Genomic DNA, 24,731 nt, shown 5'->3' with positions numbered 1-24,731 from the left:
ACAATATGTTCCACAGACCCACTTTGTGCTGGTCTAAATGTTGGTCTTTATATTTTGTGTATCTACACTCTTGCACTTGTTTTTGGATGTATGCATATAATGTGTGTAACCACTAACGGCTCGAATAAATCTTAATATACTGAGCTTATTCTGCCACCCATCAAACACACTACACAGTTTTTTCAGCAAATCCTTCAATCTAATGCATTTATGACACAACTCTGCATAAGTTTTATGTGAGTAAGCTACACATGCAAAAATAAAAAAATAAAAATGTGGAAACAAATATAATAGCTAAACAAAGTATAGAGTAACTTTTTGAAATTAACAAAAACCTGAGCAGTAGTCAATAAATTCAAGAGATTGCTAGCTTTCAGGAATTATATAGCATTACCCATTTTGGCCACTTGGTGACATAGTAGGACAGGGCGTCAATGAGGAGGTGCTCAAGTCTCTGTACACATGCTAGATATAAATGTTTCCGCTATTTAATACGAGTCTTCTTGTATAAAAGGCCTGTTTACATCAAAAATTGTCAGGGAATGTAACCAAAAGCTTAAAAAGGCTGATTCTACACCTCACATTGAAATGTAATATCAGAATTGTTTTAGTGAAATCTGATGACAGGATTTTCATCCTTGTCATCTAGATGTTGCCAACAGAGTGAATAGATCTTAGAAACCTGATGGGTTATAGGTGTTACACTATAAAGGCTAAGCCTTTCTCCCTGCTCAGTGATTGATTCCCATCAACAAAGATTTTTGCATGGGTTGCTACTGTGCAGGTCCCCATTAGTGCCAACAACCATTCAAGATAAGTCTGAGCAGGAAGATGAGGCAACTTGCCATTTTCAATTTGCGGGCAAATTTCATTTCATAAATGTGTCCCATCTGTAGTGTTTGCAAATCAGATAGCGTTCAGATCACAAGAGTAAATACAAACACTAAAGAATTTGTTCAGCAGATGTAAATGATGGCTACTTTTATTCTCTATGTGATTATCTGGTATACAGGTGACCTTCAAAGGTATGAAATACAAAATAAGAATCCAATGTTTCTCTAATAGCTGAGAAAATGATGCATCAAAGGATAGCTATGCCTATTGTTATCTAGTATCTTGGTGCAAAGAAGCAGAACACATGACAAATATATTTTAAATTTGAGGTAATATTGCCAATTTACCAATGAATTCCCCAAAACGTCATAACCATTAACTCAAAGTAGTCCAAAGTGCTGCTTCATATTATTTACCTGTTGCAAACTGCACACCTGCAGCAGATTAAGAGTTGTAGTCACAGCAGAACATAGCACCAGGGAATGTAGCATGCTATCCTAAAAACATCAGTACCGCTTAACTAGTAAAGCTAAAAGTTCTGGATTTCGTGCAGGAAGCAAACCACCTTTATTATTTATTTAAGTTTTTTGGCTTTCTGTGACAAACTACTGAGAGATAAGCTACATAGTTCAAGGTATCAATGACTGTACTCCAGTAAACTTAAGAGGATAAAAATCAAACGGCAGCTGCAACAAAAGATTAACAAGGTGAAGACAGAGAAAAGGACATGGTTAATAAGTGTCAGCACCTTCAGAATGGAAAACTAACCAACCTCAGACTTTACTTGACCAGCTTGTCTTTTCAAGAACTACCAGAAACACAAGGAGAATCAATAAGAAACGCATTGTAACGATTGTTAAGGATGGAAAGCCAAACATTTAGTGTCATTTATAAAATACAGCGCCAGATTTAATGTGTCAGTAACAGCAGGTAATCATGTTCACTCATTCATTACAGGAATGTAAGCACAAATGTCCAGGTAAGTCTTCACACTGGCCAATCAGCTTCTCCTGATGCAGCTTGGGGAAGCCAAGCTGTGAGATATTACCAATATCTTCAAACTTTTTGTGCAGATGTGCTGTAGGTCGCCGTCATCGGCTGTGACAAAGTGACTCTGATTGGACGGCAAAGGCCCCCATGTTTTCAGCAAAGTGCCTCCATGCTAACATCTAATATTGTAAAGCTTCCATAACTTAAGAGGAAATATCATGCTGCATATTTCGCCATTTGCTGGCTTTTTGTAAGTAATTTACTTACAAAGTTTCATGATTTTCAAATGATTTATATCTGAACTAGATATCTCGGCTTATTGTGTAGGCTGTAATATTCTGTTAATGTTTTGGCATTCACTTCTCAGCTTGAATGGACCCTTATGAAACCCTGTGCTACGTCTTCAAAAGCGGAAACAGAGGTTATGAAAACCACACTAAAAACTCAATATGTCTTGTGGATTCCGGAAAAGAACTACATTATGTTAAAATGAGTGCTTGGAATAAGCCTTGTTTCAAAAAAAAAAAAAAATTCTTTGGCTACTTTTCTTTTTTTACAACGTCCTGCATGTATATCTCCACAACATTCTCTCAGGTACTTCACGGATGAAACACAGTTAGAGATTCTTCATGATCAAATGTCATAGGAAAAAGACGTTTATGCATAAACTAAACTTACAAAGAAGCTTTTACAGGCTTTTCAACGTGTTTAGCAGAGGGATCCTTAAAGGTCCATTGAAGGGCCTATATGGTAGATGAACACCAAACATCATGTCAGTGACCTAATTCACACTTACATGACCTGATAGGCTGATAATCATGACAATATGTTAATGGGCAGAGTTTTTTCATAATAATAATAATAATAATAATAACATACAGCAACAGCGATTAAAACTGTACACAGTACATGATCAGCTGATGAACAGCTTAACTGTGTGAGAGGTCAGTGGCGGCTCTAAACATAGGCATAACAGGCAGTTTGCAAGAAAACATGTCGGGGAGGGGTGTGTTACACACGCACACATACTTTCATATGAATGTCACACTATACCAAAGATAATTGTTGCTTGACCTGCACTACTTTTACATGCACAGTATACTCCTCATTATTTGCCCGATTCTGTAATACTCTATATGTGTATGTATGAGGAGTCCACTGAGTAAGGACATATGTGGTGGTTTAATCCAATTGTAAATTAAATTATAGTTCTACAATCAAGGTCTGTTACATGGAGTAATCTTATATCAATTATGCCCTTTTCAACCCAATTGATGTTTGAAAGACATCAATGTTGCCTTGGGTGACCTATAATCCAAGTTTTCATGTGCACGTAAACGTAGTGACTGGAAATGTTACCCTGTAGTACCTCTGCAGAAAGTGACACACCTTTGATCTGGTCCTCTGGCAGCTTAGTTTAGCTTATTTCTGAATTATCATCACAGACACAGACATCCGAATCATACACAGGTGAAAGCTGAAAAAGAAACAAAACAGAAGTGAAGATCTGATCTGTGGCACTGTAACACCTGAAATACAGACAGGTGCGTACATGGTGACCCAGTGCAATGAGTGCGATGTAGAAAAATTTCCATTCTGAAGGGCTTTTGGCTCAGACAAAGCTCAAGAGAATCAAGATGTTTCAGCGGAAGAACAAGACTGTGTGGTGCCATACCACCTTAGTGTTAGCCCCCATCCTGTCTAATGACTGCCAGGAGGACAGGAATCAAACTGAGTTGCCCAAAGATTTATTTCTGAAGTCACTGCTGCATTTGATACACTGTATTACTTAGTCAGCACTACAGACGGTAAGCTGATCCAAAATCTCTCTAAAGGCAACTTCAAAGTTGGAAAAAGGTGAGAGGAAGGTGTTTGCTTTCTCTATTTCAAGGCTGCCTGACAACGACAGTGTCCAACCATTTTCTGTATGCCAGGGCAAAGCGTCTCTGCTCTGGACTATTGCAACCTTCCAGGATGCCGCTCAGAAAGCTGTGCTCAAAGGACAGGGCAGGCGGGCAGGTCATCAGAATGCCCCTCTTCAGACGCTTGCTGTCGCGGGCCTCTGGCAAGGACACCCGATCCAACTCCATAGCTTCACTAGCATGCCGCTGTCCATTCATGCTCTCCACACTGTCCCCGCAGCTTTGATTGCCATCCTTCATCAGGCTTGGTTCAATGTTGTTATGGAGGCTAAGCTCACTGCCTCCATTGCTACTGCAGTAACGGCGCTGCTGTTCTCTCCTCCAGTGGTGCCAAAGGTAGAAGATATGCCGCCTGAAAAAAAAAAAAAAAAAAACGAGCATGAAATATTGTGGTAGATTTATGAATAGGATTCCACTAGTCATACAGGAAACCTGGTCAGTCATGCATTGTCCCAGTCTGGACATGTTTTGGGGAAATTCGGAAATATCCTCATAGGTTAGGAAAAGTTAGGAATTTTTTTTGACAAAAAGATTGTAATCTTGATGTCCAGCTACAACCTAAAAACAGACATATTTGACTTCCTGAGAAAAGATATTTTAATTCAGGAGATGTTTTCTTCTTTGTTCACAAGTTTTGTTAGACTAGATTTAGATTTAGACTACATGTGGATTTAATATGCCTGGTTACGCCTGGGGGCGTATGGGGAGGGGCGCAAAAAACTTCTGATCTATAAAAGGGGCGCCCTGCCTACAGAAAAAGTTTGGGAACCCCTGCTTTAAAGTATTATTAGCTCACACTAATATCTATATCCAATAACATAGCACTATCCACAGAGTACAGTGTGAGGCCAATGTAGTTTACTGAGTTGCAGATTCACAACTGTATTTTTGATGTAGGGATCGACAATTATTGTAGTAGTTGCAAAATGCTTTGAAAATAAAAGTTAATAAAATGTTGCAGTGATGGCAAAACAAGTGAGAAGAACACCTTTCACTCTGTGGTCTCACCTGTGACACCAGAGTGTCTCGTGTCCCGGGAAGGACTGAATCAGGTCTGAGCACAACTCCATCTCGTGCTGGAACAGCTCAAGCACTTTGGAGAGAGCACCCTGCCTCTCCTCCTCAGCCGCTCTGTTAGTCCCTGAAAGTTTCCCGTTAGGATGGTCATGGCTTCCATTCAGGGGAGTGCTGGGGTCTGTGGTGGAGCGATGGTGGGATGAACCGGTGCTGGAAGCTGGGGCATGGGAGAACTCTGATATTAGCTCATTGAGCAGGAACTGGCGGTAGTGGAAGCCACTGTGGTCAGATATGTGCATGGATATCCACAAACGTGTAGAGGACAACTCATCATGGAAGACCTAAAAACAAGATTGCCAGCAGGGGCGTTAAAACAAGGGGAGCACTTTACTTACTAAACACTAACTTGAGGTGGATTTTGTAGTCAGATAATAAAGATCGTAAAAGAAACTTGAATGGAAAAAGACTTTGTGACGCCGTGGTTAGACAGGACATGAAATCTAGTGTTTCAGTTCCAGGTTGGGAGCAACACATCTGTGAAAAAGTATAACATGTCTTATGTGGACTGAAGAGGAGACTTTTCCTGACCTTGGATGAAAAATGGCCTATAATTACTTCATTGAGTTTTGTTTGGTTAACTGGCAATGAAAACACAAACTATTCAAACTATTGACACTTAATTATTTGCATTCAACAATCTGACAGATTGAAAACTGTTCACATTGTCTAAAGCACTAAAATAAAAACACTAAATCCAAAGTGAAAATAATTGAAGTTGTGTCGTGTGTTGTGTTGAGCGGCGCATTACTGTTTAAGTACTTCAATTTAGATCAGTGAACACTTTAATGAAATAAATGTTCTTAGTACTCCAACCATTTTTCAGCTTCTCTTAATGCAGACAAAATGCAGCAAGGATCTCAAATGTCAACAGGTTGTACAAAGAGCACTGAAAACTGTAGATGTGTTGTCGATCGTGGTCATCGCCTGTGGCTAGTTGAATTTCATTGTTTTGCGTATTAGAAGCTTGATAAGAGAGTCACGGAAAGCGAGTGCAGTGAACAGAATGGGGAAAAAGAAAGTTGTCAACTGACGCCATGCGGCAGAGTTTAGGTTGAACTCCGTAGTACTGTACGTTCTCATGTTAAAGGCTCCATGTCTGCACACAGCTCAGAATGCCAACGAGATATATTTAGTTTGAGAGTACACATGCACACCAACATACCTTTTATGGGCACCCCTGAATAAGGACTAGTATCAAGAGAATAAATCAATACATGTTTTTGTTGATTTGTAGGAAATTACTTTTAAATTGAAAACACAATTGCTTCCTGAAAATGTTGTTAAGTTCACGCACTGTAAAGGCATTTGAGACTAAAGTTGCCGACCAGCCCAAAGTGCTCTTGGAACACAAGAAAAATCAAAATAATATTATTTACCACATAATATAACATTGTCATATTATTCATCACATAATGTAATATGAATAATATAATATTTTCTTGATATTATTCATCACTATGGTGTTCATTTCCACAGTTTTGCCAATGATAAAGATCTGCGGATCCAGCTGATAATTGTCTGCCATCAATGATTGGATGAGCAATAACTTCCAATGGTTGAAGAGGGAAAAGGCTGAAATGATCATTGTTGGTCTACAATGCAAGAGAGATCTAATCTGCTCAAATTTTGTCAAATCAAGACAGGTCAAAAACCTTGGAACTGTTTAGACTCTGATCTTACCGTTATAGCTGATTTATCACTTTGACCGTTTATCATTTAGTCCACGCTTTTATACCTATATTACCGTAACGCACTTATTACTTACTGGTCTCCCAAAGACGGCTATCTCAAGATCGCAGACCATTCCGAAAGCTGCTGCACGGGTCCTCACCAAGACAAATCTAGAGAACATACACTACCCTTCATTCACACACAAAATGTTTAATAGAATATCTAAATCAGCGTACAAGTGTTCATTTTCGACAACCATCACAACTGTGTTCTAATTCATTGTTTTAGCTAATCCATGTGTTAAAAGGCTTAATCATCATAGGGAACACCTTGTGCAATGGTAGCACGGCTGAAAGCTGTTGTGCTGTATATTAAGCTGTAAAACTGGCCTCCTTTGGGCCACGTTAGTATCTGGAGCATCAGCATTTGTAGGTTCAATTATGGGCTAAAAATGGCCAGGAAGAAAGAGTTACTGACAATCAGTCTGTTGTTTTGAGAAATGAAGGCTAGTCCATGCAAGAAACTGAATATATCTTACAAAGGTGTAAACTACACCCTTCACAGAACAGCTCAAACTGGTTTTAACCAGGATAGAAAAAGAAGTGGGAGGCCCCAGCACACAACTGTGCAGGAGGATAAAAACATCAGTCTCTAGTTTCAGAAACAGACGCCTCACAGGTCCTCAGCTGGCCGCTTTATTAATAACTAGCATCCACTAAACACCAGTCTCATCTTTAACAGTGAAGAGGTGACTGACTCTCAAAGGAAAAAAGCCATGTCTGAGAAGTGGCCAATAAAAGGAGAAGATTTCAATGGGCAAAGGAACACAGACAACGGACGGCGAATGACTGGAAAGTCTTATGCACAGACGTTTTTTTGAAGTGTTTAAATCAGCATGGTGGATGAATGCCAAGTAAGTCCTTCACTCTATACAGCAGTGCTGTGCATACCCTGTGGACGGCACTTGATCGGAGACAATTTCATAGATTGACCAGCGCAGTCAGCAAAGCTCAACCCCACTGAGCTGTTGTGGGAGCAGCTTGAGCGTATGGTACTTAAACAAGCGCTCAGTTCTTTGACGAAAGCAAAAACATTATTTTCAACTTTGTCAATGTCCTGACAATATTTTATATTCATTTTTCTACTTATTTGATGAATAAAACTATGAATGTTCATGGAAAACGCTGAATCTTTTTTTTTTTTCAAATATCATTTCAATGCGACCTGCGTCATCAGATCTCATATCCAATCGTTTTATCCCATGCAATATTTCAAACAACCGGAAAAGACATCGTGAAAAACTAGGTGTTAGCGAGGTTGTTGCTCCTTTTCATTTTGATGCAAATAATGGGAAATCGAGGTTGAGCCGCACTGATGAGGAGGCAGCAGAACAGCTATTAAAGCAAGTTTAGAGCTATGAGCTAGAGCTGTTTCAGTGGATAAAAGGGTACGAGTGTGTGACCACAGTGCGTGGACTCCCATTGTCTAAAACTTTGCGGATTCGGACTGGACTCTCAGATCCCGTGTGGGACACAGACCTCAGCTGCAGCCTCCTTTACCGGCAGCACACTCGTCACCATGTCTGTGCGTTGCACTCTGGCAGTGAGCCACGGTCATGCTGCTGTGCCATTGCACATTTGCTCAGGATGAGGCATCTGAAGCCCTCTACTCTTATTTAAGCATAACCCCCTCAATTTTCCCAGGAGGAAACAAAGTGGAAAGGCGTTTTCCTCACATGTATCTGGTGAAGGCGTTTGGACATGTCATATTGCGGTTACACAACGAGGAGATCCGATCCCAATGTGACCAAGACTAGCTACTCAAGTGGTTCAGCAGACCCGATTGATTTTCACTACAAAGAATAACTCGCCATCGTACACAATTTTACCTCCAGTGTGTTTTCCCCCAAATGATGGAATACTCAGCCACTGTACATCGGAGAGGCTTGACCATCTAGCAAACATAAATAAGTAACAAAAACAGTTGCTCCTGCTGCCCTTCCTACCTTAGTGTTGCCCTTGGCCATGTGCTGCAGAACCCAGATCCGGTGGGACCAGGCGTTATAGTTGCTAGGGTAACGGCCAGCAGCATCAGAGCACACTTTCAGTTCTTGGTGGACAGTCCTGGCCAGACAATCAGTCAGCTGCTGGCTTCTCTCTGCTTCAACCTGCTCCTGCTCCCCCTGCTGGTGCTTCATACTGTGGTCCAGCACTGAGAACTGGCGTAAGATCTGCTGGAGAACCCAGCGTCTGCAGAGACATCAACTGTCAGCTTATCACGTCTTTCAGACGCCGGGAACATTTCAGTAACCGGGACACATTTTGGTCAGGAAACCATTATTAGTTGATACTCCAGAGTAGGTATCCTGATGTTCAGGAAACGGGAGTCGGTCAAATACGTTTTTTTAGCTTGTTTTTATACACAAGGACACAGCAACAGGAAAAGAGTCATACAAAAAGCAGCACTGATTAAAACATGAAACAACACTACCAAAAAAAAGAGGGGGGTCACAATAATCATGATACCTTTGCTTTTTTTGGTGGCAGAGAGGCCTAATAAGTTTGTGTGACATATGAGCATGTGGAAAGATTTGCATATAACACAAATTTCAATTGCGTGTGATTTGATCGTGAATTGCATGTAATATGACAATTAAAGTATCTTAAAACTATGGATCAATAATACCACCTAATACCACCCACCACCACCCCCTTTATGACATCACACAGCAACTCAATTAGTTGGCAGGTCACATAATCTACCTCAGAAGAATCAGTGTTAAAATGAATGAAATATGTTAACTAGCAAGTGTCATTGTAACTATCGACTAAACACATCGAGCACAGAGGTATCATGTGACATTGTGATACAAGTAAAAACAGTAAGAGAAGTCATACCTGTGTATCCATGTCTCAGGGCTCTTGGGGAATTTGCTGAGGGCCAGCTTGCCTAGATAGAGATCCTTCTCTGGGTGAAGTACTCCACACTGCAGTAGCTCTTTCCTGCAACACAAGGCAATAATGAAGTGTAGCACACCTACAGCACTTCTGATGGATTATATATATCCATCTTTATGATTGTGCTCTCAATCCTTCATTCGTGTAGATGGTCATTTTAAGAAATTGCAGTAAAATAAATGTTACCCATGGCACTTTGAAAATGAAATCAGTCGAGTAAGTTTCTTCATACTTGCTTACGTGTATCATGTCTACAGTTCACTTCATTTTTTGGAGAGAACGAATATTCTTTGGCTCTAAATTGCTTGACCCCTTCTTACCTCTCTTATTATGGTTAAGAAAAACATACACAACCAGTCAAAAGTTTGGACACACCTTCTCATTCTCTTCTCAGTCCAAACTTGTGTGTGTAAGCACGCGCGCACGCAATTTTCACAATGTTGGTCTGTACACCACCACAATGGATTTGAAATAAAACAATGAAGATGTGCTTAAAGTGCAGACTTTCAGCTTTAATTTGAGGGTATTTCATGTGAAAGGTGTAGGAAGTACAACTATTTCTATATCATTCTGGTACAAGTTGATCGTTGCCTCATCCGTCCATAGGATGTTGTTCCAGAACTGTACAGGCTTTTTAAGATGTTTTTTGGCCAACTCTAATCTGGTCTTCCTGATTTTGAGGCTAACCAATGGTTTACATCTTGTGGTAAACCCTCTGTATTCACTCTGATGAAGTCTTCTCTTGATTGTTGACTTTGCCACAGATACACCTACCTCATGGAGAGTGACTGTTGTGAAGGGGTTTTTCTTCACCAGGGAAATAATTCTTGTCATCCACCACAGTTGTTTTCCGTGGTGTTCCGGGTCTTTTGGTGTTGCTGAGCTCACATTTGTGTTCTTTCTTTTTAAGAATGTACCTAACAGTTGATTTTGCCACACCTAATGTTTTTGCTATCACTTTGATGGGTTTGTTTGGATTGTTCATCCTAATGATGGCTTGCTTCACTATTAGTGAATGAACAGATTCCAAATGCAAATACCACACTTGAAATTACCTGTAGACATTTTATCTGCTCTTTGTGAATGAAATAATGAGGGAATAACACACACCTAGCCATGGAACAGCTGAGCAGCCAATTGTCCAATTACTTTTGGTCCCTTGAAAATGGGGAGGCACATTATAATTAAAATTGTTGTAATTCCTACACCTTCAAATCTATTGGGGTTGTGTACAGAGTCAAAATTGTAAAAATTGTGTCAATGTCCAAATACTTACAGTGTGTGTATACAGTATATATATATATATATATATATATATATATAAATAATACACTGTAATAATACACATTATACAGTTCACACACAACAAAGGCAGCATAGTAGTTACACCTTTCAATGCTTATATAACCGTACCACTATGTGCTCTGTTTGTTTCTTTTTCCTGTTAAAGATGAGCAATAGCATACAACCAAAACCATCGGTAACATGGGGATTATAACCAATCACGTGTCGATTCTAATAGCCAAGCTGCAATAGAGACATACATTGAGAAAAACAAATGAAGGATTAGCCAACAAAAGTAACTGAGGCTAAATTGCACAATATGGATTACTTCTACATAGCTATGTCCATTTTAGGTCAAGCTACTTTGTTGACACACAAGAGGACACTTTGGAATGGGTACCTGACATTCCAAGCAGTGGTGAAGTCCGGGTTTAGCAGCAACAGAGTGCAGGTGATATCCACTAAAGCTGGAGGACAAACAGACAGCATCTGTTACCTTCTAGGATTGGAAAGCCAATTATCAAGACGTGTTGCCATTTCCTCTTATTTCCTCCTTATTTTGAATCAACTTGTTCATCTAATACAACATAATGGAGCTAAGTACAACACTTGATTGGGCTGCAATAAATTCTAGTCTAGCTTGAACACCGGCAGGGGAAAAAATTCCCACTTCTTCTTCAAACATATCTGTGGTTCTAAAACATATCTGTGGTTATGACTATTTGTGTGGGCACAACTGAAATAACAGGTTAAAATGCTCACGTGCTAAACATGAAATTAAAGGTATGATAAAATAAGTAGTGTTGAAAACACAATTACTGTAAATGATATACCCATATTGTGTCATAACATAGACTAAAACTAAAAACCTTGGTACAACTTCAGCCTGGTCCACAAGCCAAAGAAGAGAAGTTGGCCTTGTTGGCAGGATTAAAAAGCAGCAGTAGTTGGGGGGGGGGGGACTGTTTCAGAGCCCACAGAGTTGACTGTAGGAGTGAATGTGTAGGAGTGAATGTGGGATGGATAAAAATATTCGATCTGATGAACTGACAGACCTTGGGCCAGAATAAGAGTCCTTTAAAAAAAAAACTGCTCACAACAGACATAAAGTTGACATGTTCCAGTGTTTCTCATGGTAAAACTATAATCACATGCAAGTGTGTGGAATTACCTTCCCTGTCCAGCCAGTGTTTGCGTTGGCGGTAGAGCAGCAGCTTGTTGTGGACGTATGGCAGCAGGAACTTGACACACCAGCTCTCTACACCCAGCTTGTTCTCCACTAAAACAATGGGGCTGCGGTTGTAGCGGGCCTCTGGACATGGGATCACACCAATCTCATCACTGCCAGAGGAGACAATGATGAACATGACAGTGAAATAAAAAAGGACAATTTGTTGATTGCTTGTCAAGCTATTTGTTACTGTTTTGGATTAGACTTTTTTGGTCTAGCCAATACAGTCTCACAGTCCATTTAGCAATGCCGATTTAAGACTCAACAAGGCTGAATTGTACTGACCCGCACTGAGTGGCGCGATGTCTTTCCCGTTACACTGCTCGAGCTGAGCTCAAGTGTTTCTGGCCCCTTGACGGGGCTTCACACACTTGTTATGGCTTGTTCTATGTAAATTTTCTTGGTTATGGCTTCTCACACAACAATCCCAGCAAATATCTGGCTCATGTAAATACAGACGTGGCTAAAACTTTTAGTACCGTTGAAAAAATAAACAACACGATTTAGATAATTAGCACCCACCAGTGTATTCCTGATTTGCTAGTTCTTTGACGGAGGGTGCCGATACGGGACAAAATAAATCCATTTTAAACCCACACCACTAACCCAAGACTATCAAGAGTGTATGTTGTACCCGGAGACTCCTGGTTCTGTGAAAAGTCAACAAATAACATTAGCTGTTCATATCGAACACCGGCTCTGAACGACAGCGTCTGTTTTCTTGGAACATACTGACACACCGCGCACTTTTGTTATGCAAGTCAAAGAAGAGACCGTGACGCGGAGGACAATGAGTCTTATTAACACGTGGACACTGAGAGGATAATAACAAGACACAGTTAAGCAGTCAACATTCCGCGGACATTGGAATTCCAGGTAATAGTCCGACCCCAAAGCTGCACTGAGGCTTCCAGCTGCTATTGTTAGTGAGTAAGTCGGTTAGTTTGCTGGTTGGTTATTCAGTCTGTCACGTACGTACTCATACTTACATGTTAGGGTTCCTCTTAAAGACGTTCCTGATGTCTTTCACAACTCTCTGCATCAGAACCTCCACCTCCTCCTCTGACTCCGCCATTTTCAAGCCACTGAACGATCACACACGATAAGAACTTCATCCGGGTAACGAAGACGGAACTACGGAAGGCCGGATGGCCGTGAAATCGTAATAGATTCCGATTTTATTTACAGACATTTATTTGCTTCAAATTTTGGGGCAAGGGGGTGGTTTCTTGGGATCAGGGTAGAGCTGAAGGTGGTGAAATATCAGGAGATTTGCAGTTAGTAAGTAAGGTCGTAGTCAGGTCAAAAAAAGGTCAGGGCCAAACAATGAGCCAGTCAAAATGAATTGGCTCACAACCAGCTCTCCTCACTCAGTCATCTCCAGGGAAAAGAGAGCCTGTTACGTGAAAGTTGAAGATGATGAGGAAACGGGACAGGCCCTTTTCTCCAGTAATGAATAGTGTATAATTAATGTTTGTATGTAAATTTGATTGTTTGTATGGTAGAATTTTATTTTGTACATTTATGTTGAAAAAATTAAAAAACAATATTTGTTCACAGAAAAGCTAATGAGCGGTGTTTGTAATTTTTGGTCTATAAATAGTCTTTAAATTGTCCAAAAATGCAGTAAATAGCCTTCACTCTCTCAAATTGTGTTCAGCCTTTTTATCTTCTTCCTCCTTCGGCTGCTCCCGCATGGGTCAATCCTCCCCATTTATTCAGCCTGGATGCACAATGCAGATCTTTCCAGTAGAGGACGATGTGTGTGCAATGAGCAGTTCTCCAACAACATAACTATTCAATGCATCATTGTGAAAGTAAAACAAACTGCCAGTTTGCTGTTCCTGTTATAGTCATCCACAAATCCTCCTTTGCAATCAGTCACTTACAATAAGAGTTATAAATCAGATCCTAGCTAACAGAGAAGGACTGACTATTCCCTTGTGTGACCCAATATACAGTATATTTTAAAAAATCTGTGTGAGCTAATAATTTAGGACATGGAACAGCTTGAGAGTCTTCCGGACACCCCCTCCTGAAAGCCTGTGACTTCATTTCAAACAATGTTACATAAGAGATGGAGAGCACCTCTGGAAAAAGTGTGTCATCCTGATGTGGGTGAACCAGACCCCTCCCCGCCACCACATACCCACCCTGCCATTCTCCTCATCCCCAACTAACCTCCAACCATCAGCTTACCCAACTACCCACATGAACTGCTGCCCCAGGAGAGGGACTCAACAATAGAACTGCGCGTTATCATTCTCTTCATCCCTTTCTCTCTCTCTCTCTGTACTGAAAAAACGCCACGTAATTGTTATAGTTAGGCTCCATTAGCAAGTGATGAGCTAGAAATGTGTGTAAATGCTCATTGGACATGGTGACCAGAAAGCTATTGAACCTGTTACCATACATGAATGTGGTATGATTCACATTGTGATTGGATCGCTATTATTCAGGTATAAAAACAGTCGGGACACATTCATGAAATAAAATCCCCCCACAAGTTAACTTTTTAATAAAGTTATGTTGAATCAGGAGTTGCCACTTTTTGTAAATGTCCACATTATGGGTACACTGCACCTAAAATGTGGACAGGGATAGTCCATACAAAAGCAGCCTTGTTGAGTCATAAATCGGCATTGTTTTTTTAAGAGAAAAAAATGAAGATTATCAAAAGAACACAAGCAAAACAATTGAAAATTGTAAGAAAACAGATAATTCTTCTGTAACAAAAATCTATTCCTTAACACTGGGAAAGGCAATCTTGAATTTATGTAAATTTACTTTTTAATCTCAATATATTTTGGTAATGCAGCCTAAAGGGCCAGTGCCTTCCTTGTGCCGGTCCCAAGCCCGGATAAATGCAGAGGGTTGTGTCAGGCAGGGCATCCGACGTAAAACCTATGCCAAAAAATCAATGATGCAAGTCAATCTGATGTCCATACCGGATCGGTCGAGGCCCAGATTACAGTTTTTCTCCATTGGTTTGGCTCATTTCTTGAAACAGAAATTACTTTCTCGAAACTCTAAGACCATTTGACAAAACAGTCTTACAGTTCAGCACAACACCATAGCTCACTTGCAAAAGCTCATATCACTCCCAAAACTGTTCACTCATGCTTCAAAACTAAATTCATTACCCATCTAAATAGTCAGTGCCACCAAAATGCAAAGATCCTTCTCAATTGCTTTGGCTCATTTCTTGAAGCAGACCAGACCTTCTCAACACTCTTGGTGCTTTTGCCAAAATAACCTGGATGGTTCAGCACAACACCATGGTTCACCTGCAAAAGCTCATATCTCTCCCAAAACAGTTCACTCATGTGTCAAAACTAAATTCCTTTCTCATATAAATAGTCAGTGCGCCCAAAATGCATCGTCCCTTTGGCATTGTGTAAGCACTGCAAGTCAAAATGTTTAGATGTTTTGTCACTTAGCCCAGTCCTTCATTGATAATGGTTACTGTACTAGTTTTTTTGTCTAGCTAACAGAATGCAATTGTGTATAAAACTGAAAGGGTTGAAAAAGGATTTTACGGTAAGAGTAGCCTCCAAGGTTTGACATCACACATTGCACTCATACTGCCAAGAAAATTGTAACCAGTTTTATTCACACACATAAAGTAACTTCCATAAATCCAAGTAAAAAGAAAATGTATACATTTACATTACATTACAGTCATTTAGCAGGCGCTTTTATCCAAAGCGACTTCCAATAAGTGACAACATAGGTAGGCAAAAGAACTTCAGGTCACAAGAAATCGTAAGTGCATTTCCTTCCAAAACAGACAGCTAAAAGCATAACTAGTGCTAGAGTAAGAGTGCAATAAGTTAGGTACCTAGACAAATGAGAAAAAAACTAACAAATAATACCAGCATAATATACTGTAATATAAACACATAAACAAAAAACAAGGAAAATAATGCCTCCATGTTCAGAAATTCTACTGGTCAAGGTCAAGCTCTATATATACTGTACATGTTTGGCAGCATTCAAAATCATGGACAGCACCTGTCAGGTAACTAAACATACTGTTTGATTGGTCATCTGAGATGTGTGAGACTCCTTCTTCGTTAGTCAAGTTCTAGTTTCACCTGACTGTCAATTTCTGTAATCAATTCATCAAATGCTCCAAGAGATTCATATGGTATTCATGGTATTATGTTCTTTACTAATTTTGACCATTGAACAGACTGTTGTGCATGTGACATGTTTTGGAGAGAACAACCATTAGACTGAGAATCAACAATCAGATAAGATCAACAAGATCTATTTACTTGGAAATTGTGCTAAATTTAGGCTAACTGAACTAACTGTAGGCTAGCTGTACTTAATAATTTGCAAAGATGTACTGAGACATTGAGACATGTACTAAGACATTTGCAATTTGATGAAATTAATGAGAAATTCAATTATGTTGTGAACAATTGCCAACTGGTTTGGAGGTTTGTCCATGTTGTTTTGAAAATGTAATTTCTGTTTCAAGAAATGAGCCAAACCAATGGAGAAAAACTGTAGGAGCTGCAAGACGGTGGTGAGGTGTGCCATAGGTATGACAGAGGAGTTCAATGTGGAGGTGGGACTGCATCAAGGATCAGCCATGAGTCCCTTCTTGTTTGCTATGGTGATGGACAGATTGACAGATGAAGTCAGACAGGAATCTCCATGGACCATGATGTTTGCAGATGACATTGTGATCTGTAGTGAGAGCAGGGCGCAGTTCCACTGGAAAGAAGAGGGATGAAGGTTAGCCGCAGTAAGACAGAGTACATGTGTGTGAATGAGAGGGACACAAGTGGAACAGTGAGGTTACAGGGAGAAAAGATAAAGAAGGTAGAGGATTTTAAGTACTTAGGATCAACAGTCCAGAGCGACGGAGAGTGCGGAAAAGAGGTGAAGAAACATGTGCAAGCAGGTTGGAACGGGTAAAGAAAAGTGTGATGAAGGAGTGATGTGTGAAGGAGTGATGTGTGACAAAAGAGTATCAGCAAGAATGAAAGGAAAGGTGTACAAGACAGTGGTGAGACCAGCGATGTTGCATGGTTTGGAGACAGTGGCACTGAGGAAGGGACAGGAGGCAGAGTTAGAGGTAGCAGAAATGAAAATGTTGAGGTTCTCTTTGGGAGTGACAAGGATGGATAGGATCAGGAATGAGTACATAAGAGGGGTGGCACATGTTAGATGTTTTGGAGATAAAGTCAGAGAGGCCAGACTGAAATAGTTTGGACATGTACAGAGGAGTGATAGTGAATTTATTGGGAAAAGGATGCTAAGGTGGCAACTAAGGAGGCCTAGAGGAAGACCAAAGAGGGGATATATGGATGTAGTGAAAGATGATATGAGGTTAGTTGGTGTAAGAGAAGAGGATGCAGAGGATAAGGGTGGATGGAGACGGATGACTTGCTGTGGCGACCCCTGAAGGGAACAGCCAAAAGGAAAAGAAGAAGAAGAATCTCAATATATTTTGTAAATTTCACTAAAAACCGCTGTTAAAAAACGCTGTTATCCCAGCAAGCAAGTACTGGGGCTCATCTGGAACGATGAGCATGTTGGAAGAGCTGCAGTGAAAAAAAATTCAGCACCAATGTGAAGAGAGTAAGGTTTCAAAACAGTCTAAATTGCAACTCTTCAAACCACCCACAGGTTTACACACAACTCGCACAGACAACACCAGTTAAAATGTACGGTAGAGTGTATATTCAGTTAAGCTCTAGAGTACATACAAATGCACAAGATTGAAACTAACCCCATTTCCAGGGTTAGGCAGTGCATTTAATTAGCCAAAGAGTTTTCTACCACTGAACACATTCTGAAGTCATTTACTTGAGTGAAGCTGGTATGACTCAGACACCACAGCAGACCTCAGTAACATGTCAAGGTCATGTGTGGAGAGAGGGAAAAAACTGACTGTAGTAATGGAAATTACACAAATGAAGTCAGGTCGGATACCTTGTGGGGATCTGAAAGGAATTAATAATTTTTGGTTCACAGTGGAAATTTAAGAGTGAGTGACTTTGAAGATGCTTAGAAGCCACCTTTTGAACCCACACAAGAGCCTCTGGAGAGTGGTTTGTGAGGTGGTAGGACCTCTCCAGGGGTGTAGGTAGTTTGGGGGTAGACTGCTCGTCCTCGTTGCTAGCTTTAGCGAGAGCTGAATGAAGAGATGGTTGCCAGATCTGAGACGGCGCTGAAGACTGGCTCAGGACTTTCTACTTCACTATAGAACTCACCGCCAATCCCACCAATGTACCCATCAACTGAACCATAGTTTGTAGGATATCCAGCACATCCTATGTCCCACAGATTTCAAACCCTCATCATAACCCAAAAACAGTTTCTTACCCCAGGCCATCAGGCTTCTCAACCAGTGACTTTGCACTCCACTATCATTGGCACTCATGCCACCTCAGATTTATTTATAGGTATATAGTCTGTACATTGTATATATAGTCTGTACATTGTATATTTTTAGTCGTTGAACATATATTTTTAGTCTGTGTATATATATAGTTTATTCTGCTGCTATTCAGTCTGGTCTGCTTTCTGCAGTTCTGCATTTCACTTAAAAACCTTTTGCACTAAATTCAATTTTGCACTAAATTTACATTTTTGCAGTCAATTCTCTTTATGCTGCTGCTGACAACTCGTCACAAAGAATTTCAATGAGATACGAGATACTTTTATTGTCATATTACATGCAATTCACGATCAATTCACACGCAATTGAAATTTGTCTCTCTTACATATCACACACACAAACACATGCATTACAGAGGGGGTGCAGGGCAGCCATTATACGGCGCCCATTGGGGGTTCGGTGCCTTGCTCACGTGCACCTCGGCAGTGCCCTGGAGGCAAACTGGCAACTCACCAGCTACCAGTCCACTTGCTTGGTCCATACGGGACTCGAACCGGCGACCCTCCGGTTCCCAAGCTGAATCCTTATGGACTGAGCTACTGCCGCCCCCATGTACAGTATCAACCTGTGTTTTTCTGTGCATATGACAATAAACTCTTGAACTCTTGAACTCTTGAACTCTTGAACATAAACCACAAAAAAAATAAAAATAGGTACCTCCATGATCTCAATATTTGTTAGGAATCAATTTATTGACCTTATAAATGATTTATGATCTAACAAAACTCAATCTGGACTAATGGTCTCTGCATCGAATACCAAGTGCCCCACTTGTTTTTTCTGGTATTTATCTAGGATACCAAACACAATATAATATATATAATATAATAATTTCTTGTTGTCTTGGTGTTGGTTTTTTTGAAACTGTTGGCTGAGGCTGAGAATTGTCACGCCCACCAACAGCTGTTTCCAATCAATCATCAATTATCAGGGTTGCAGCAATCCTTTTTAAGGAGCATGGTCATGGCTGTGCATTATAGCAGAGGAGCTGATTTGTTAGTTTTTTTTAGCAAAGTGGAGTTAGTTCGTAGCTGCCATTATGCTAACAAAAAAGGTTTCACTTTGTGGGTTGCTGAGGTGAGTCACCTGATCTGTTTATGACATGCTATTTTGATTTGTCCTGCCCTTGTGATTACTGAGCTGAAACATGCATGTTTGCAGGCTGTCATGGATTTCATGTCTGTTCCTCAACACTATAAATTCTTATCCTTCACAGAGAGGTAAGACCATTTTGCATTGTCTAAAACTCATAATTGATTCATTGACTTCAAGTTTAAGAATGAAATGCTGTCTGTTGTTAAATGCCTCTTTTCCCCTAAAAGCCTCTAGCTCAAACAAAGTTGCCCAAGGAGGCAGTAACTTCAATCGGCTGTCAAGTTCTGGCTACCCAAATGCTGGCAGCCTGGGCAGAAGCTCCTCTCCTTCTTCACCATTCTACCCCGCCTCTCTACAGCCCAGCAGTTCAGGTGCTATCTTTAAGGGTAGCGAGTTTGACAGTGGCCCCTCTAGTCTTCAGCCTGAAGCTTCCAGCAGTGAGTATATGTACTATGCTGGTGCTCCAGGTGGAGGTTACGATGCTCCTCAGGCTGATGCCCCTCAGGCTGATTCTTACAGCAATGAGAAAGGTCCAGGAGGCGCTGCTTATTATGCATATCCTTATGATGGATACTATGACTCTAGTGCTTACAGTAATGTGGGTTATGATGAAGGTTTGAGCTCTGTGGATGCTGGATATCCTACAAACTATGGTTCAGTAAATGGGGACACTGGTGGGTTTGACGGTGAGTTCTACATGGAACTAGACAGCCCTGAGCCCGTCTTCAGCGACGTTTCGGATCTAGAGCCCATCTCTTCATTCAGCTCTCGCTCAAGCTACCAACGAGGAAGGGCAGTCTACTCCCAAACTACCTACACCCCTGGAGACGTCCCACCGCCTGACGCATCACTCTCCAGAGGCCCTCATATGGGTTCACTCAAGCAACCTGGTGCTCATACAAAACGTGGCTTCTAAGCACCATCAAAGGTTGAAAATCTCAGATTTCCACTGTGGGCCAAAGATTATTTTGATCGCACTTCTGCTCCAGATCCCACATGACGACAGACATGAATTGACTTCATCTGAGCCTTAATAAAGCTGTACTACTACCACCACTACTCATTTGTTTTTATTTAACTTGCTGCCAGCGTAGCGGTTTCTGTAACTGATGGTGTCACCACTGGATTAAATTGTGGCACTCAAGCTCTGGGCTGTAAGGGGGCACGCCACTTGGTTGGCATCAGTATTTGATCTCAAATTGGGTTTGGCAAAGGACAGTTTTTCACTGCTACGAAGGAAGCTAAGCAGACTAGCCTTGTATGCGCAAGCTCGCTTAATTGGTCTCAGGATGCTGCTAATCGACACACCTCAACGCCTTGGTGCACCCATGATTGAAGGGGAGTATCTGCAAAGACTATCTTATAGCGGAACAAGATGGAAAGGTTATCTGGCATATCTCATGTCAGAAGAGCAAAGGATAATTGAGGGCTATGAAAAAAATTCAAAGCCTCAATGACTGCAAAGGGCATTCCATGGGGCGTGTACTTGGCCATCGCTGTCAAAGTTCTTTAAATAAAGCTGCATTTGATTTGCCTGCAAAATACTAGGTGTCTCCAGTGTCTTACATGTGATCAATACCTAGGTTATGCATCATTATGATCTAAACATCGGACAAAAAGTTCGGAAATTTGTGTTTGGTAGATAATTTACATTACAATCATTTGGCAGATGCTTTTATCCAAAGCGACTTACATTACATTACCACCCTTCGCAGAGGGGGGAGCAATTGAGGGTTCGGTGCCTTGCTCAGGGGCACCTCGGCAGGGACTCAAATCGGCGACCCCCCTGGTTCCCAAGCGGAAGCTCTACCCACTGAGCTACTGCCTCCCCTATTCCCTGTTGTAACAATGCTTCTTGGCAATACATTTTATAGCCTGTGTTTACACATACACTACTCACAAAGTTAGGGATATCAGGCTTTCGGGTGAAATTTCAGGATGAACCCAAAATGCACTATAACCTTTACAGGTGAACTTAATGTGACCTTCTCTAAACTTTTGAATGCACATGTCCAACTGTTCAATGTTTCAGTACTTTTTGCACAACTTGCTGTTCTCTAACAAGGAGCTTAACGGTAAAATTCACAAAAGGTGTTTGATCCATGAATCGACCAATAAATGTCCTGGTTCAATCAGAATTGGTATTTAAACAGTCCTCATCATGCTGTTCACATTTTGACATGAGACCAAGACCACACCTAACAACTGATCAACAGTACCTCGCCATTGCAAGGCTTCAAACAGGATGTTCTCAAACGGAAGTGGCCACTGAGCTTAGAATGTCACAGAGTGTCATCAGCAGGTTACAACAGAGATACAGAGAGACTGGAAGAGTCACAGAAAGGCATAGAAGTGGACGTCCATGGGCCACATCCCACACTGATGACCGCTTCATTGTGAACATTGCTCTGCGGAACAGGAGGATGAATACCACTCAACTCCAGGCACAAAGGACGTCCACTTCTATGCCTTTCTGTGACTCTTCCAGTCTTTCTGTGTCTCTGATGCAACCTGCTGATGACACTCTGTGACACTCTAAGCTCAGTGGCCACTTCCGTCTGAGAACATCCTGTTTGAAGCCTCACAATGGCGAGGTACTGTTGATCAGTTGTGAGGTGTCGTCTTGGCCTCATGATGTCAAAATGTGAACAGCATGATGAGGACTGTTTAAATACCAATTCTGATTGAACCAGGACATTTATTGGTCGATTCATGGATCAAACACCTTTTGTGAATTTTACCGTTAAGCTCCTTGTTATAGAACAGCAAGTTGTGCAAAAAGTACTGAAACATTGAACAGTTGGACTTGTGCATTCAAAAGTTTAGAGAAGGTCACATTAAGTTCACCTGTAAAGGTTATAGTGCATTTTAGGTTCATCCTGAAATTTCACCCGAAAGCCGAATATCCCTAACTTTTCGTGAGTAGTATATATATATATATATATATGTCCCCTTTTAAATGGTTCCCCATTTGTTAGGAACATGCATTTGTGGGATGAGCAGCACAGCTGAGTATGTGGGTTGCGCTCATGAAACATTTGCCAAATCTTCTCTGCCCATGCCAAAGAGCTTATTCTGCTATTGCTGTTATTGACTCTTGTTTGGTGGATTGGATAATTAAAGTCTATCAGTAACAAGGAAGAAACAAGCCAAATTGACAATTTTACAATTTATTCATTTAACAGTCAGGAAGAACCATACACAGCCACAACAGCCTGGCACCTCCTCCTCATGCTGGTCACCAGCCTGGTCACACACTGCTGTGGGATGGCATTCCACTCCTCAACCAGTCTCTGATAAACCCCCGCTCTGTGGGGGTGAGCATTGTCATCTTGGAGGATGGAGTGCAGTCACAGACTGTGGAGATATGGGATTGCCACTGGTGGCAGAATCTCATCTCGATATTGGCAGTGTGTGACCAGGCTGGTGACCAGCATGATGAGGAGGTGCCAGGCTGTATGTGTGTGGCTGTGTATGGTTCTTCCACACACTACTGAGGCTCCCGACTGTTGGTTAAATGAATAAATTGTAAAATTGCCAATACGTCTTGTTTCTTCCTTGTTACTGATAGACTTCAAGCATCCAATGCACCAAACAACACCAAACGAGTCAATAGCAACAGCAGAATAAGCTGTTTGGCAGCGGCAGAGAAGATTTGGCAAATTTTTCATGAGTGCAACCCACATACTCAGCTGTGCTGTTCATCCCACAAATGCATGTTCCTTACAAATGGGGCGCCATCTGGTATAAAATGTATTGCCAAGAAGCATTGTTACAACAGAGAAATAATCTACCAAACACAAATTTCTGAACTTTTTGTTTGAAGTTTTTCTGCAATCCTGGCAGTGTGAAAAACTCTGCCCTCCGCTGGGAATCTATAGTGTTGGTAAAGGATATCCTCGCAAATCAACTCAATTTTGCTGCTGTCCAAATATCATCTGAGACCACCAGAGTTGATTCTTCATTAGGCTTTGCATTATGTTTCTGCCCAATTAAGCTCCAACATACAGTATGTAGCGACAATGTGATCAGGAGTGAGATCACACTGAACATTGTGACATTGAAAAATCAGACTTGAGCCTGAATTTAGCTAACTAACACTAAACTCTCTCTAGGAGATCAGAAATGACCTTAGATAATAATCTGGCTTTATTCGTCAAATGGTCTGGGCATAAAATAGATCAGCTCAGCACCAAAATGAGGCCTCCCAGGTCTAAGTATTTGCAAAGAAAATAAATCTGATACTCTCATAGATCTACATCTACATCTACTACATCTATGTAGTCAGGCAAATTATTCCTATAAAAGTATAGGAAATCAAAAAAGGAAGAAACATCTGGCACTTGAACTGAACAAAGGCAAGAGGATGCACTGTAACCTCACACCTGGCTGAGAGGAAGGAAGGCTACAAGAGACAATGTGCAGAAAAGTCAAAATTAGGCCTGAACTAAAGTGGTGGATTAGCTTTCATGAATACAACAATTTCTCTCATTCTGTTTTTCATTTTATGTGATGCATCCTGTAAAACACATGTCTGAATAAGCAGAACAATTAGGATGTGATGTTTTGGATAAAACCAAATCCAGATGTGTAGTGTCTCCACTCTCCACTCAACTCTGGGGTCTGAGATCAGGGCTTATCTTGAAAGAACCATACTCGTTCATTCCCTGGAACAATCCCATCTCATTTTGAAACAGGAAATATGAGAATATGAAGGGATATACATGGCTCACATACTGTATGTATTGGTAGCATACTGATTTTGTTCATGGTTGTGATGGCTGATTATTCCAACTCAGTCTGTATATAACAGTGCTCTCTGCATCACTGTGTGGATCTTTTTACAGTAATCATGAGCTACTGAAGCTGGTAGTCAATTTAAACCAACTCCAAAACAATTTAGCTGGCTAACTTAACATTTCACTTTCCTGTGTTCTGCTACAAACATGATTTTTTTGAGGATAATCCAGGGGCCTGTACTATAAAGCGAGAATAAAGGATTAGTCACATCGTTGAGGCGATGTTAGCCAGCGAAGTCTGATTTTTAGAAGTCACAAAGGTTTCAGTCTCACTTCTGACCCCCCTATGTCACCATGGTGACTTGGCAATCCTGGTCCATGGCAGCATTGTTTTGGAGCTTAGTCTGGCAGAAATATAAGGCACTGCCTCTTGACCAATCACCTCGCTTGGAAAATAGCATCAGTTCAGGGGGTTTCCCAGATAAAGCGGGGGCCAGGATATTGAGATAA

General features: G+C 40.9%; 1 protein-coding gene across 1 annotated transcript; it reads right to left on the bottom strand.

Moving 5' to 3' along the window:
- Positions 1-1,377: 1,377 nt before the first annotated feature.
- ptar1 (protein prenyltransferase alpha subunit repeat containing 1) lies at positions 1,378-13,073 on the bottom strand. The gene is made up of 7 exons (XM_076165132.1): positions 12,956-13,073; positions 11,907-12,076; positions 11,136-11,202; positions 9,392-9,496; positions 8,500-8,743; positions 4,755-5,104; positions 1,378-4,098 (listed from the first exon to the last, which is right to left on the bottom strand). Exons 1-7 carry the CDS (start codon positions 13,039-13,041, stop codon positions 3,711-3,713), a joined length of 1,410 nt encoding a protein of 469 aa, XP_076021247.1. The 5' UTR covers positions 13,042-13,073; the 3' UTR covers positions 1,378-3,710.
- Between the last annotated feature and the right edge of the window lie 11,658 nt (positions 13,074-24,731).

The sequence above is a fragment of the Genypterus blacodes genome, unplaced genomic scaffold, assembly GCF_046128005.1.
Source record: "Genypterus blacodes isolate CSIRO-AG114 ecotype Tasmania unplaced genomic scaffold, CSIRO-AGI_Gbla_v1 ptg000141l_1, whole genome shotgun sequence".
NCBI lineage: Eukaryota > Metazoa > Chordata > Actinopteri > Ophidiiformes > Ophidiidae > Genypterus > Genypterus blacodes.
The sequence above is the reverse complement of the archived record's forward strand: the minus strand, read 5'-3'. Positions and strand labels throughout refer to the sequence as shown.